The sequence below is a fragment of the Octopus bimaculoides genome, chromosome 29 (genome assembly GCF_046866305.1).
Source record: "Octopus bimaculoides isolate indiv1 chromosome 29, ASM4686630v1, whole genome shotgun sequence".
NCBI lineage: Eukaryota > Metazoa > Mollusca > Cephalopoda > Octopoda > Octopodidae > Octopus > Octopus bimaculoides.
In genome coordinates this window covers 4,686,015-4,701,212 of record NC_142956.1, presented here as the reverse complement: position 1 = coordinate 4,701,212, position 15,198 = coordinate 4,686,015, and the positions used below count along the sequence as shown (strand labels likewise).

The window sequence follows — 15,198 nt, the reverse complement described above, 5'->3', positions numbered from 1 at the left end:
GAATCCTGAAGTGAGGTGGTGGGACTGAAAATGTATGAGATTAAGACGCAGTATCTGGTAGAGAACATTAAGAACCCAGAAAAGATTATGAATGTAAGCGGGAAGTCACTAGAGTTGGCTGAGGACTTTCTGTATCTGGGATTGGGAACACAGAATGTGATATAGTTTGCTCGAAAATAAAACAGAGTAGACTGAGGTTAGCTTGACATGCTCAGCGTCATTCACAGTTGATACTGCACTCAGTGCTCCTATGGAAGTCCCTACGTAGATACTTGAAGAGTGGTCTCCCCATTTGAAGAGGGAGACCGAGAATGACATATGTTGATGCCCTAAGAACAGACACTGGTCTCTGAGGAGACTCAGGACATAGCAGCGATGATGAGGAACAAGGACCGCTAGACAGAACTCATCCATGGCTCTTGGGAACTTTACCCGCCCTAGATAGATATATATGCAAGCATACATAAAATCACAAATTTGTAAACATGCTTGTTTGAGTATGTATACGTATACACGCATAAACACACATACACACACACACATAAACAGACATACACACATACATATATTTATATATATATATATACTGGCGTGACAATTTTCCCGTAGTACTTCTTGTGAAATTTTCAGAGAAACAAAGCCTCATACACCCCTATCTTACCCCTGTCTCATACTTATCCAACATGACCTCCAGACAACCAAATGAGCTGATGTGAGATCAGGTCATTTTCTGCTTCAGGTGGACAGTTTGGGTAGGGGTGTGATAGGGGTGTCTGAGGCCTGTGTTTGCTTCTTCTTCTTGTCTTTTTTTTTAGCTTAAATTGTTTATGTAATATATCTTGGCCAATCAGATTGCTGAAGGGAATGTCTGCGATTTGTTATAAATGTGCGTGCACGCTTTGAAGGTTTGTCACAACTGAGCCAGTTGCGCAACTAAATTCCTTCTGTGCTGTTGTTGAAGACATCTGTTTCTGGACATCACCGACATCATCATCGAGCATCACTAACAACAACAGCAGGAAGAGTAGTCACTATTCTGTATTAATCATATCTACTACTACTACTACTACTACTACTACTACTACTACTACTACTACTACTACTACTACTAGAGACTGCTCAGGTGCCATTGAAAACAAAATAACACAGAAGCAATGAGGGACCTCGTTCAAATCGCATTTGTTTTCGTCGTGGGTTTGTGGTTGAGTGACGGACAGGTGGCAGAAGTGCCATTGGTAACTGAAGAACCACCAGTAACAAAAGCAGGTGTCGAACCCCTCCTTAATAAGCAAACAGGGTAAGTATCTCTTCCTTTAATGTATTTCATATGTTTTTATTTGACTGATTAATGATCAAGGGTGTAGGAAGCTGCGGCTGAGAATGGGGTGGTTTCGAATCTTGCAGCCCAAACACCACTAACTATGATGATGGTAGTACCACGTAGTTCTAGGTTCAGCCCATTGCGCGGCATCTTTTCCAGGCGCCTTCTGTTATCGTGCCAGACCGACCAATGCACTGTGAATAAATTTGATAGACGGAGACTGGTAGTAAGCCTGTCATATATATATATATATATATATATATATATATATATATATATATATATATATATATATATATATATATATATTACTTTATTACACTTTTGCTTGTTTCAGTCATTTAACTGCGGACATGCTGGAGCACCGCCTTTAGTCGAACGAATCGATCCCAGGACTTATTCTTTGTAAGCCTAGTACTTATTCTATCTGTCTCTTTTGCCAAACCGCTAAGTTACAGAAACACAAACACACCGACATCGGTTGTCAAGCAATGGTGGGGGGAACAAACACAGACCCACAAATATATTGTTGTGTCGACGCCCCCAAGCGAAGAAGTAGGATCTCCCAAGACATAAATAAAGGTAGTCTGGCTGTGATAAGTGGGTTGAATAGCTGACGAGGAGCAGTCGAGTAGCTGTTGAGTAGCAGTCGAGTAGAGATCATCCGAAGGTGCTAGATCGCAGTAGCTTGAGACATAACACATATACATCGATATATATATATATATACACAGATGTAAATATAGGTATGTACATATATATATATATATATATATATATATATATATATATATATATATATATATATATATATACAGATGTATATATATATATGTACATATATATGTATGTATATATATATATGTGTGTGTGTGTGTGTGTGTGTGTGTGTGTGTGTGTGTGTGTGTGTCTGTGTGTCTGCGTGTGTGTGTGTGTGTCTGTGTGTCTGTGTGTCTGTGTGTATATATGTATGCATATATCTCTAGTTCGTCCCTCAAAAAATGGAATAAGAACGTAACAAACGACAATAAAAAGATACGGGTAGATAGACGATACAAAAATGGGCAAGAAAAAACAAGAACGGATCATTCGTAGTCTTCTATTCATCAGTCAAGTTTCCAATTATCATTACAGTTTCGACTTGTTACACTTGACACTTTTGAAAATCGGTTGGACCCAAAAATCTAAGCTAAAAGCATTAAATCTTTGGCAGAAAGCAACCGAATGTTTACAACAGACAGAAAAACGAGAAAACGGAGAAAATGTTACACGATTACAAATCCAAACAAGAGAATAACAACAGGTATCTTTCGATTTATAAGGACGAATCAAGTTGAGCTGGCATGTGGAGTGAAATCCTTGTAGCACAAACATAGATGAAAGTCAGGAGACACGAAAATAAGGTGTTGTACGGGCGGTGGTCAGACCAAGAAAGAAAGATCATGCTTGGGCGAACACCGGTTACGTGGAAGGAAACGTGACAGGGGGCAGAGGGATTGAAAAATTATGGAATGAACTGAGGAGAAAGAAGAAGGGACAGAGGGAAAAGTACAAGGAAGATAACGAAGGAAATTAGAGAGATTAAAGAGAATGCCAAGGAATGTGAGAGAGGGGGAGCAAGGAAAAGAAAAGAGGAAAGAAAGAAGAAAGTATAAGAGGACTAGAAGAAAGAGTAAAATGTCGTACAGCTTTTAGATACATAGTTACTTACAAGGTGAGCAAAAAGTGTACGAACGCCACTGGTCCTTTTGTGGTACCCCAGCTAACAACATGTTGCTAGGTTCTGGTAGGTTTTCTTATTTGGTAAATCCCTGTGTCCTCTAGAGGACTGGATAATTTGTATAGAATAAGCAATAGTGTTAATAATTATAAAGAAAATGGAGATTGTTCACATCCATAACTTTTGTTTAACAGCATGCTGTAAATAACTGTTACATAAAATTACGGATGTGTAAAATTCCCGTTCTCTTAATAATTATTAATATATATATATATATATATATACATACGCACACACACACACACACACATATATATATATACATATATACAAACATACATACGTACATACATACATACATACATACATATAATTATATATATATATATGTATGTAAATAATAAAAGGGTAAAATTAATTAATTAATAGTTTTACCAAGTAGATCGGTGCGTTAAAATAGCCTTTATAGGTAAAATGATACAAATAGTCTATAATTATAAACATAATTGTATTTATGTATTTATGTTTATAATTATAGAATATATATATATATATATATATATATATATATATATATATATATATGTATTTATGTATGTATATATATGAAGATGAACAATGGGATTTAAAAATGCTGGCAGATATCAATTAAGCACTCAATATAAAGGAATAAGGTTAAATCTCCAGCAAGTAGAAAACCAGTTAATGCAAGTACAACACAAATCTCAGGTAAATCCTCAGGTATGACAGGTAATCCAACAACCTTTTTGTAGAATTTTAAGAAATTCTGAGTATTAACCACAAATAAAATGTATGAAGAATAAAGCCATGATTTTCTACGTACATATAATTTGTTGCTTTTTATATATAAATATAAATATACATATATATATATATATATATATATATATATATATATATATATATATATATATATATATATATATATATATATATATGTATGTATGTATGTATGTATATATATTATATATATATAGTATATATATATATATATATATATATATATATATATATATATATATATATATATATATATATATATATATATATATATACATATGTATGTATATATACTATATATATATATATAATATATATGTATATATATATATATATATATATATATATATGTGTGTGTGTGTGTGTGTGTGTGTGTGTGTGTGTGTGTGTGTGTGTGTGTGTGTGTGTGTGTATTGTGTTTCATACTTCCGCACTGCATGACATTCGGCGTTGGTTTGTTGACATACCCATAGCTTAGCGGGTGATGCGTTGAAAAAATACTTTATTTCACGTTGATCCAATCCATTCACCTGCAAACGAATAACTCTATGAAGAGCTGGTGACCCGTTCCCTACCAGAAATGTACCTTTCTGGGTGATAGCCTGTTGGGGTCACTCTTCATCTTCTCATTAAACCCATTATCATGCCTGTTCACAAAACATAGTAAGCAGTGTTATGGATCCAGAAGTATCACCCACCTTTTCTTTGTCGACGACGTGAGACTGTATAGTCCAAATATCAACCACAAGCGAGTGGACCTCGTTAGCCTTTCTCTACAGTCATTGGAATGAAGTTTAGTGAGTTTAAATGTGCATTTTTTTACAATATAACCTGGGAAATTTCTGCCTCCTTCCTCTGAAAGCCAAAAATAAATGGTTTTACAGTACAACTTCGACAGGCATATGACACAGGGCAAGAGTAGAAAAGTAAAAAAGTAAAAGACACTTGTTCAATGTGCTGCACTGTGAGATTGAACCTGAAGCTACGAGGTTACAAAGGAAGCTTCTTAATCGCATAGACATGCCTGGACCCGATGTTTGTGAAAAATACAATTCAAAAATATTCTCACAGTTTGTAAGACAAAAAAGAAAAAAAACTCAACACACAAAAACAACCCAGGTTTATTCAAACAGTTCAAGATATATTTCATGGTCACGAGGTCAAGTTTGTAATTATTATTGTTGATTAATCAATACCTCACACTGACACTTCAGATATCATTCCCACTCCTACTCCCATGGTTTCTCATTTCATTGTCCTCAACTGATTTGCTAAAAAAAAAAAAAATTCTTCAGCGCAGACATGGTTGTGCGGAAAGAAGCTTGCTTCCCAAGCACCTAATTCCAAGTTCAGTCCCATCGCGTGACACCTTGGTTGTGTCTTTTACTATAGCCTCGGACCGACGAAAGCCTCGTCAGGGGATTTGGTAACGGGAAACTTAAAGAAGCACGCCGTGTTTGTATATATATATATATATATATATGCGTGTGTGTGTGTGTGTGTGTGTGTGTGTTTCCACTCTCCACACCCCATAACCGGTATTTATTTGTTTAAGTCTCCCTTACTTAGCGGTACGGCGAAAGATTCCGGTGGAATCAGTACCTGGTTAAAAAAATAGTTTAGGATCGATTCGTTCTACTAAAAATTCTTCAAGATGGTGCCCCAGCACGGCCGCAATCTAACGACTGAAACAAGTAGAAGTCGAAAGACATATTCATGCATACATGCATAACCGGCACTCCGTCGGTTGCGACGGTAGGAGCTTCAGTTGCTTCGATCAATGGAATAGCCTACTTGTAGAATTAACGCAGAGGTGGCAGAATATTCCACAGACATGCATACTCTTAATGTAGCCCCCAGGGAAATTCAGCTGGCCCTTTGAATAACAGGTACTATTCATTTTTACCAGCTGGTATCTTTACGCCCTCGTAAACTAGCGGTTTAGCAAAAGCAACCGATAGAATAAATACAAAGCTTAAAAAATGAAGTCCTGCAGTGGATTCATTCTACTAAAATCCTCCAAGGCGGTGCCCTAGTATGGCCGCAGTGAAGTGACTGAGACAAGTATGAGAATAAAAGGAACATAAGAACATGTATATTTATAGTACACATACAGATGTTTGTAGCTGTGAGTGTATGTACAAATTTCCCCACATTAACAGCAAAATAATTACCTCCAAGTGAAATTTAGTCCTCTTTCTTTTTATGAAATCAGTCAAGGGCAAATAAACAAAGAACAATGAGATAAGAGTGATGTCTGGAGTAAAGGGCGTGAGGTATTATTTAATAAACACTGGTGAGATGTTTAGTTGACTTGGTGGCAATAAAATGTGTCGTTTTATGGTGATTTAGTGACAGTTTTCTTTACGTTTTACAATGCAAGTTCACTTACTTGTTACAAGGGCGTGAGAAGATTTACATAATAAATTTACAATGAAGTCTATACCTTAGGAAGTTTTGTAGAAATGTTCTCGGTGTCGCAAATGTATATGTACGCTTGTATTGTACACAAACATACACACAGAAACGCACACACACAAACATACACACACACACATCCTTCGTTGAGAGGAAGCTTCAAAGCCATTTTGTATCAGTAGCAGTTTAAGCCAGAGTTTTAGTGATGAACCAAACTGAGAACTTACAGTACATATCTATTATATTATGTCATTTGACGAAAATTATACAAACACACACACACGCACACACTTACACTCTCTCTCTCTCACACACACATATATACGCATACATACATATATATATATATATATATATATATATATATATTAATTATGTTTATTATGGTAGTTTTGATTTTAAGAGTCCCTCCTAGGGTGAGGCATTTATGTATAGTAATGCCCTTAATATAAATAAATATATTTATAGGGAATAATTAATAAATTTTCCCTTATGAGGTTTTTCACGCTAACTACTTGATAAATTCTTATAAAGATTTTATCCTATATATATAGATCGAGGTGAGAGGGATAACTTCCCTTGGCAAACAGGACACAGTCGTGTGTCGATAAGCCAGCTGGAGGAGATGTCCTCCTGGGGCTAAAAGCAACAGTAACATCCACCCCTAGGGGTCAGCCACACTTAAGTGGCAATATACTACACTTTATCGTGCAGTTACTGTTAATACTTCATTTAGAGAATTAACATTGCTTATATATATATATATATATATATATATATATATATATATATATATATATATATATATATATATATATATATATATATATATGCGAGTAAAAATAAATACAAAAAAGGTGGGGGGTTTTTGTATGATTGTGTATAGAGGAATATATTATTTTGTTTAAAAGAGTTCCAACACTGTCTGTTTTTTTATGTTTTATTTATATTCCTGCAGAACTAATGTGGGGTATAGAATATGGAATATACAATATATAATATAATATACAATATACAATATAAAATAAAATAAAATAAAATAAAAATGGATGGCACCATGAAAGAAAGTATTGAATGTAGATGAAATATTGAGTATTCAATATAAAGGATCAAATATATAAATATATAAATATAAATATATATATATATATATAAAGGCGACTCGAGTTTCAGGGCTATTTCCCTTCGTCATGGCCGGTATGACAGACTTTAACAGACTGTAATAAGTTGGCTGGTTTTCTGTCTTTTATACCAATTCCTTTGGACGGCAGCAGTAGGTGTTTGGCTATTTTTAGAATTGATGTTAAATCTATTTTTAGAAATGATGATATTTTAATTTATTGTTTTGTGTGGGTTGTAGGGATAAGATTTTTAAACCCCAGTAGGTGTTTGGCTGTTCTTAGAAATGATGCCAAATCTATTTATAGAAATGATGATATCTGAGAGATTTTTTGTGTTTTGTGTTTTTATTTTATTTTATTTTATATTGTATATTGTATATTATATTATATATTGTATATTCCATATTCTATACCCCACATTAGTTCTGCAGGAATATAAATAAAACATAAAAAACAGACAGTGATGGAACTCTTTTAAACAAAATAATATATATATATATATATATATATATATATATATATGTAGTTCAAAAAAACAATAACAAAGAAACAAAAAAACAATATATATATATATATATATATATATATATTAAGAATATATATCCATATATTCTCAAAATGTATCACGTTAACTCGGTACATCAACCTGTAAATCGGCTGGGATATCTTGTTTTTTACTGTAATTTTGCTACCCATGGTAACTATTAACGTATTCAAATTATCGAAAGTTTCAATAACTGAGATAATATTAATTAACATAAAATAATATATATATAAGTTTGTAGTATATTGTCAACTTAATGTGACAATCCCAATAAGGGAATACACTACTGCTGTTTAGCCCTAGGAAGCTGGACCGCTTCCTGTCGGCCTTGACACAATTACTGTGTCCTTAAGTTTGTGAAGGGGAGACAAGCTCCCCCACCCAGCCTAGCCAGCATTCAGGGACATGTTTCTGAGTCTTTGTTCGTCATCAGCCTGAAGTAGCTTACCAGCTGGATAGAGAAGCCTGTTTCGCCTTCACAAACTTATGTAAATCATAGTGAAGTTTATTCACTGATCAGCAAAATTAGAAATATAATATTTCTAAATCTCTCAGAGAGATTTAAGCAGTAGTGGAGCGACAAAGTTGTAGTATATTGTCAACTTAATGTGACAATACACACTGGCTTCTTAATAAAATTCTTGTAAAGGAGTTTTTTTCCTTTTTTGAATTTATTTATCAAATATATACACGGAATACATTCAATGTTGAATTTTTTATTCCTGTTTCCACATGGGTACCCCAAAAAACAACCCGGAAGTATTTCCCGCTTCCTTGATGAAGATATATACAGATAAACTTCATTCCCTTTTCTCTGTCGGATACGTAGTTGTTCGGTTTTGGTGAGGTGAGAATTCTGTTTATTTGTATATATATTTTGGACAATACTGTGCTGATGAACGAAATCTAGATTCATTCTAGTAATCGCGAAATCGGTCGATACACAGTTAAGTCTATTTAAAAGAAAGTTGGTCATCTTCTGTTGGTTGTTTTTTCCTCGCATTAGGTACTAAATGTGGTTATTTTGAGAAGTCCACTGTGTGGCGTTATTATTTTTCTATAATAATGCCCTTTATATAAATATATATATATATATATGTGTGTGTGTGTGTGTGTGTGTGTGTGTGTGTGTGTGTGTGTGTGTGTGTGTGTGTGTGTGTGTAAATATAGGAAAGTTTGACTTCGATTAGAACGGTTTTAGTTTGGGTCTCGTGATCTGTAAATGCTTATAATACAGCTTATACATACATATATATATATATATATATATATATATATATATATATATATATTTATATATATATATATATATATATATATATATATATATATATATATATATATATATATATATATATATATATATATTTATATATACATACATACATCCATTTCTATTATTTTTCTTTACAGTCGAACGTGCAGTTATCCTTGCTTGAAGAGTGTGAGATATCTAACAACCCGAGGTACATGGTGTTGGTTCGGGCTCTGCACCGACCTGACGTAAATACAAAGGCTCACGTTACTTATTTTATGTGTCTTACTAACTATGCAGAATGAACATTCGTATTAACAACGTCCATCGTGACACATCACCTAAACTAACAAAATGAAAACCGCCTTTGTATGTGTATATATGACTGTCCGGGCCTTTATCTTTTATCTTTCATGCTTTTATTTGTTTCATGTATTAGACGGCGGGCATGCTGAAGCACCACCTTAAAAAATATGAAGTATCTTAGCCGAGCCACTCGGCTCGGCTCTATCCCCAACTAGCGCTCCGTTCAGGAGCATATATTTATTGAGTTTTACACCAGGTTATTAGTATGGCAATGCCTAAGCGAAATATTAAAATGCAAAAACTCCAACCGGTGCTGGTGTGTTTACATCGCTGTAACCTAACGGTTCGGCAAAAGAGCCCGATATTGTAAGTATTAGGCTTTGAAAGAATAAGCCCTGCGGTCGATTTCTTCGACTAAAAACCTTTTAAGGCGGTGCTCCATCATGGCTGCAGTTAGATGACTGAAACAAGTAAAAGAATAAAAGAATAAAAGAATATGTATGGATGCACGAAGGAGTCCTGAAAAGGTCATGGCTTGAAATGCATCGCGAAAGGCCTAGTTGACGGTTGACTCTTCTGAGTTCTTTCTAGTGCTAAAATAACTGTAAGACCGCTGCAATAAGCGTGTGAGTCTGTGAGGATAATTTGTTAAATGAAATTATAATTAACTGATCTTCCTATATTTGTTTTTTACCCAAAGCCAGGAATTTCTCAGTACTACTTCGTGTGTGTGTTTGTGTGCGTGTGTATACCCAAGTATCTATCATTATTCCGGACCACCAAGGTCCAGAAACAGATGTTGGAGTCGTGAAACTCTACCCATTTAACTTCTACTACCATTTATAGCCAGTATAAGTTGAACTATTTTATACCCATACACATGTATATTTTTTGTATTAAATGTATTTAATATTACGAATAAATCGACTTGCCTAACTTGCCTTTATGTATATATCAGGTCATCCCATAAGTTCTGTCCGAATTTTGAATACGGAAAACAAGTGATCAAATGTTATATTTAATTGAAATTTAATCATCAATGTACTTTCCCTGATTATCTATGACTTCCTTCCATCTATTTACAAGCTTTATAATCCCATCAATGTAAAACTCTTTTGGTTTCAAAGCGAATTACTCTGAAATGTCAGTTTCGACCTCTTCCTGGCTTGCGAAAGTTATGTCCCCCAAATGATTCTGTAAACTACGAAATAAATGGTAGTCTGAAGGAGCAAGGTCGGGAGAATAAGGTGGAAGAGGAATTTTTTCACAACCAGGCTTTTCGATCTTCTGTGATGTGATCTTTGCAGTGTGGGGTCGCGTATTGTCCTCATGAAACATCACTCCTTTTTGATTCACTAAAGCGGGTCTTTTTTTTTTTTTAAGCTTGGTTCAAACGCTCTAATTGCTGACAGTAGACTTGAGCATTGATTGTTGCATTAAGTGGTAACAATTCAAAGTGAATTACTCCTTTGCAATCCTACCAGATAGAGAAAAGAAACTTTTTCCCATGAATCCCCCTTCTCGGTTGTGGTTGAGCTTTTTCCCTTTTATGAAGCCACTGTTTACGACGTTTAACATTTCGATAGAAGATCCATTTTTTTTGTCACCAGTCATAAGTCTATCCAAAAAGGGTGAAATGAGTTCGCGAGAATGGAGAGAAGAGCAGATGTCAACTCGGGATTTGCGGTTGCTTTCGGACAATTCATGAGGCACACATTTTCCAAGTTTAGGAACCTTTCCAAGTTGTTGAAGATGACGACGAACAGTTGTATGGTTTGAACTAAGCTTTATTGCCAATTCTTCAACTAATAATGCAGAGTTTTCTTCAAGTAATGCCTCAAAGAGCTTATCCTCAAACTCAAGTGGACGTCCTGTTCGATCTTCATCTTCCAGGCTGAAATCTCCACTTCTGAATTTTGCAAACCATCTTCTGCAAGTTTTTTCATTCAGGCATTCTTTCCCATAAACTGAGTGTATGTTTCGAGTCGCTTCGGCTGCTCAGTTTCCTTTTTTTGCACTCATAAAGTATTATGTGCCTTAAATGCTCTTTGGATACTTCCTTGTTAGAAAGGGTTTTAATCAAAGAAATTTTAATTCTATTATTCTGTAAAATAATATATAATTTGTTTAAATGTACACAAATGCATAAAAGTAATTTTTAATTCTATTAGTCATTCTAGAATACTACTAAATTTCATTCGATTTAAAAAAAGATAAAATGGGACAGAACTTATGAGATGACCTGATATGAGTATTTATGTGTGTGTGTGTGTGTGTGTGTGTATCTGCGAATACAGTGTGTGTCTGTGTGTGTGTTCGTATGTTTGTCATGTATTTGTCTCAACAACCACTTAACAAATGGTGTTGGTTTGTTTACGTCCCCGAAAGCTTAGTCTTTTTCAGGAAAAGTATATATATATATATAGTGAGTGGGAGAGCGGGAGAGAGAGAGAGAGAGAGAGAGAGAGAGAGAGAGAGAGAGAGAGAGAGAGAGAGAGAGAGAGAGACAGACAGAAAAAAATTCCAAATTTAAAAAGCAAGCTTCGAGATGACTCTGTTCGGCTAAAACCTTCAAGATGGTGCTCCATCATGGCTAAAGTCCAGTGACTGAAACAAGTAAACGATAATGAACACGAGATGTGTAGATCATATTTCGAAACTACTATTACTGTTCTGTTTATAGATTCCGTAATTCTATCATTCTTTCTTTATACAGCACATCTTATAGATTAGCGAAGTCGACTTGTACCAGCTGCTGCAAAGGATGGACTGGCACACCTGAAAACTGCACAGGTGAGGATATGGGTTCCATACTGTCCAAGTTTCGTGTGTGAATGATGCTGGGAACTGATTTATAAATATCGCAGTTTTTCGACTCCTGAGCGCACGCTCGTGGTAATATAAAAATAATAGGAATGCAGCGAGCGAGTTCAAATTCCGCCGTGGTCGATAAATTAAGTACAAGTTGCGTACTGGGGTCGATCTAATCGACTGCTCCTCCCCAAAAGTTCCGGGCCTTGAGTCTAGAGTAGAAAAGAAAAGATTTAAGGCGGCGAGCTGGCAGAATCGTTAGCACGCCGGGTGAAATGCTTAGCGGTATTTCGTCTGCTGTTACGTTCTGAGTTCAAATTCCGCCGAGGTCGACTTTGCCTTTCATCCTTTCGGAGTCGATAAATTAAGTACTAGTTGCGTACTGGGGTCGATATAATCGACTGGCCCCTTCCCCAAAAATTTCGAGCCTTGTGCCTAGAGTAGAAAAGGATATAAAAAAAATTGGTTAAATAAATAAATAAAGTGTGTACGTACCTAAGACGCGCAAAGCTCTTTTCTGTTGTGCACCGGAAATAGACAATCGCATAGATATTATTTCAGACATGTCCCCTATATGTAATAATCCTTTCTACTGGCGGCACACGGCCTTAGATTTAGGGCGAGGCGGACAAGTCGATTACACCAACTCCAGTGTCTCACTGGTACTTAATTTATCGACCTCGAAAGGATGAAAGGCAAAGTCGACCACGGCGGAATCTGAACCTAGAACGTAAAACCTGGCAAAATGCCGTAAAGCATTTTACTCGTTGTACTAACGATTCTAGCAGCTCACCACCTTTCCTCTGTGTGTAATATTACTGAGATAGAGAAGGTTATGTCATCTAAATATAATGATACTCGGGCAGTGGTAACATTCCTCGTTAAATTCTGACAGTAAATACATATTTGTACTCTCTGTATATTAGGTTAGTTAGAAGGTCCTGTTGTATTTTTGACACGATTACTTTAAAGGGTAGTTTTTCAATATTTTTGATAAAATAAACATTAATTTTTTAAATTCTAGTGTTTTTATTTCCTTGTAGATTACTGTATGCCATAGTCGTTAAATTTGTATCGACTTTTCTCTTTTTAAAATGAGTTTAGAACAGGCCCATACAGCAACTGCTTGCGGTATGGATTGAAAAGGGATTTTTCGGGAACAGAAGCGGCAAGAAATGTTCGTTCTATCTACAGACATCAAGTTTGAAGTGTCTGGACATGCTAACGATGTTTTGCCCGTTTTACTCGGGAAAGTTTTTCTTGTTGTTATCTCGCGATCTGGATGGCCAAGTTCTGTCAGTTGCGAATCTCTGAAGACCGTACTTGAGGAAAATCCAAAGCAAATTGCACGAGAATTGGCAAAACAGTTCAATTCAACTCATGTTCCGGTCACAGAACACCTTAATGAGCTAGACGACTCTCATATTCGATCAGTGGGTCCCTCGGCAAATGACCGCTTTTCAAATTAATCGATCAGTTGCTATCTATTCTTCATTGAGGTATAGATTTGCTAGCGATCCTTTCCAGGGCAGAATCATTACAAGAGATGAAAAGGGTGTTGTCTAAATATAAGATCTAACGAAAGTAACAATGGTTAGCATCCAAATGGAAGGGGAAAATCCATTCCCCAAACCAGAACTTCACCCGAAAAAGTTATGTTCTGTATTTGGTGGGATATGAAGGGTTTCGTCGATCTTGTAGTGTTAAACCAAAATGAAAAAGTTAATATGGGGAATGGTGCCGTCGATATGAAGCATCGCACAATTTTATAGAAAAGGCACCCAACGATCGTAAAAAGATATTGCTCTTACACGACAAAGCATGGCCACATATTGGCCAAATCACTCAGGCAAAGATTACTGACTTTAATATAGAAGTTTTGCCTCATCCTTCTTACGCACTTGATTTTGTTCTATCTGACAATCATCCTTACCAATCAGTGCCACGTTATTTAGAGGGGAAAATGGCGGCCAGCGAGGTGGCAGAATCGTTAGCACGCCGGAGTAAAATGCTTAGCAACATTTCGTCCATCTTCACGTTCTAAGTTCAAATTCCGCCGAGGTCGATTTTGCTTTTCATCATTTCGAGGTCAATAAAGTAAGTACCAGTGAATCGACATAATCTATTAGTTTCCTCCCTGCAAATTTCAGGCACTGTGTCTTTAGTAGAAAGGATTATTTAGAGGGAAAATAGTTTGTTAATTGTGAAAAGGTTGTGTGTTTCTTTGCTTCGAAAATTGAGGAATTTTATACTCGAGGGGTCAAACGTTTGCATAATAGAATGGACTATGTTATCAATAATGAGGGGATATATTATCTTGATTAAATATATCAATTAAAAAGGCGGTGAGCTGGCAGAATCGTTAGTATGCCGGGCAAAATGCTTAGCGGTATTTCGTCTGTTCTGAGTTCAAATTCCGCCGAGGCCGACTTTGCCTTCGGCATCGATAAGATATGTACCAGGTAGGCATTGGGGTCGATATTATCGACTCACTCCTTCTCTCGAAGTTGTTGGCCTTGTGCCAAAATTTGAAAACAGTATATCAATTCAGACTAAAGAATTACAGACTTAAATATACACGTTTCGTCTCATCCTCCTTACGCACTTGACTTAATATGCGAGAGGACTTTCTTTCAAGCCTTTTAGTAAAATTGAGACTGAGCAGAAATACCCCTTACATAAGTGGACCCCATATACGTTTGCGTCACAGATTTGGGGACCACGTGCATTATAAAGCACAATAAAGTGTATAATATATAATTGAATTATTACATATATCATGGCATCACGGTATCGACCAGACCGTCGGATGTTGTAATACATCGCTGGTTACAATACGCTTCGTATTATTTTCGCTTTCGAGTGGCTAGGCGAGTAGGCCGCGAAATTTTTTTCCCACGA

At 35.8% G+C, this 15,198-nt stretch overlaps 1 protein-coding gene across 1 annotated transcript in view; it reads left to right on the top strand.

The window, feature by feature from the left end:
• The first annotated feature begins 896 nt into the window (after nt 1–896).
• The window catches only part of LOC106873005 (uncharacterized), a 33,192-nt gene continuing 18,890 nt past the window's right edge, over nt 897–15,198 (top strand). Inside the window, exons 1-3 of the mRNA XM_089345361.1 lie at nt 897–1,297; nt 9,339–9,428; nt 12,203–12,279. Coding sequence (XP_089201487.1) covers nt 1,155–1,297; nt 9,339–9,428; nt 12,203–12,279 — 310 coding nt within the window. The 5' untranslated portion in view covers nt 897–1,154. The remainder of the gene's footprint in view (nt 1,298–9,338; nt 9,429–12,202; nt 12,280–15,198) is intronic.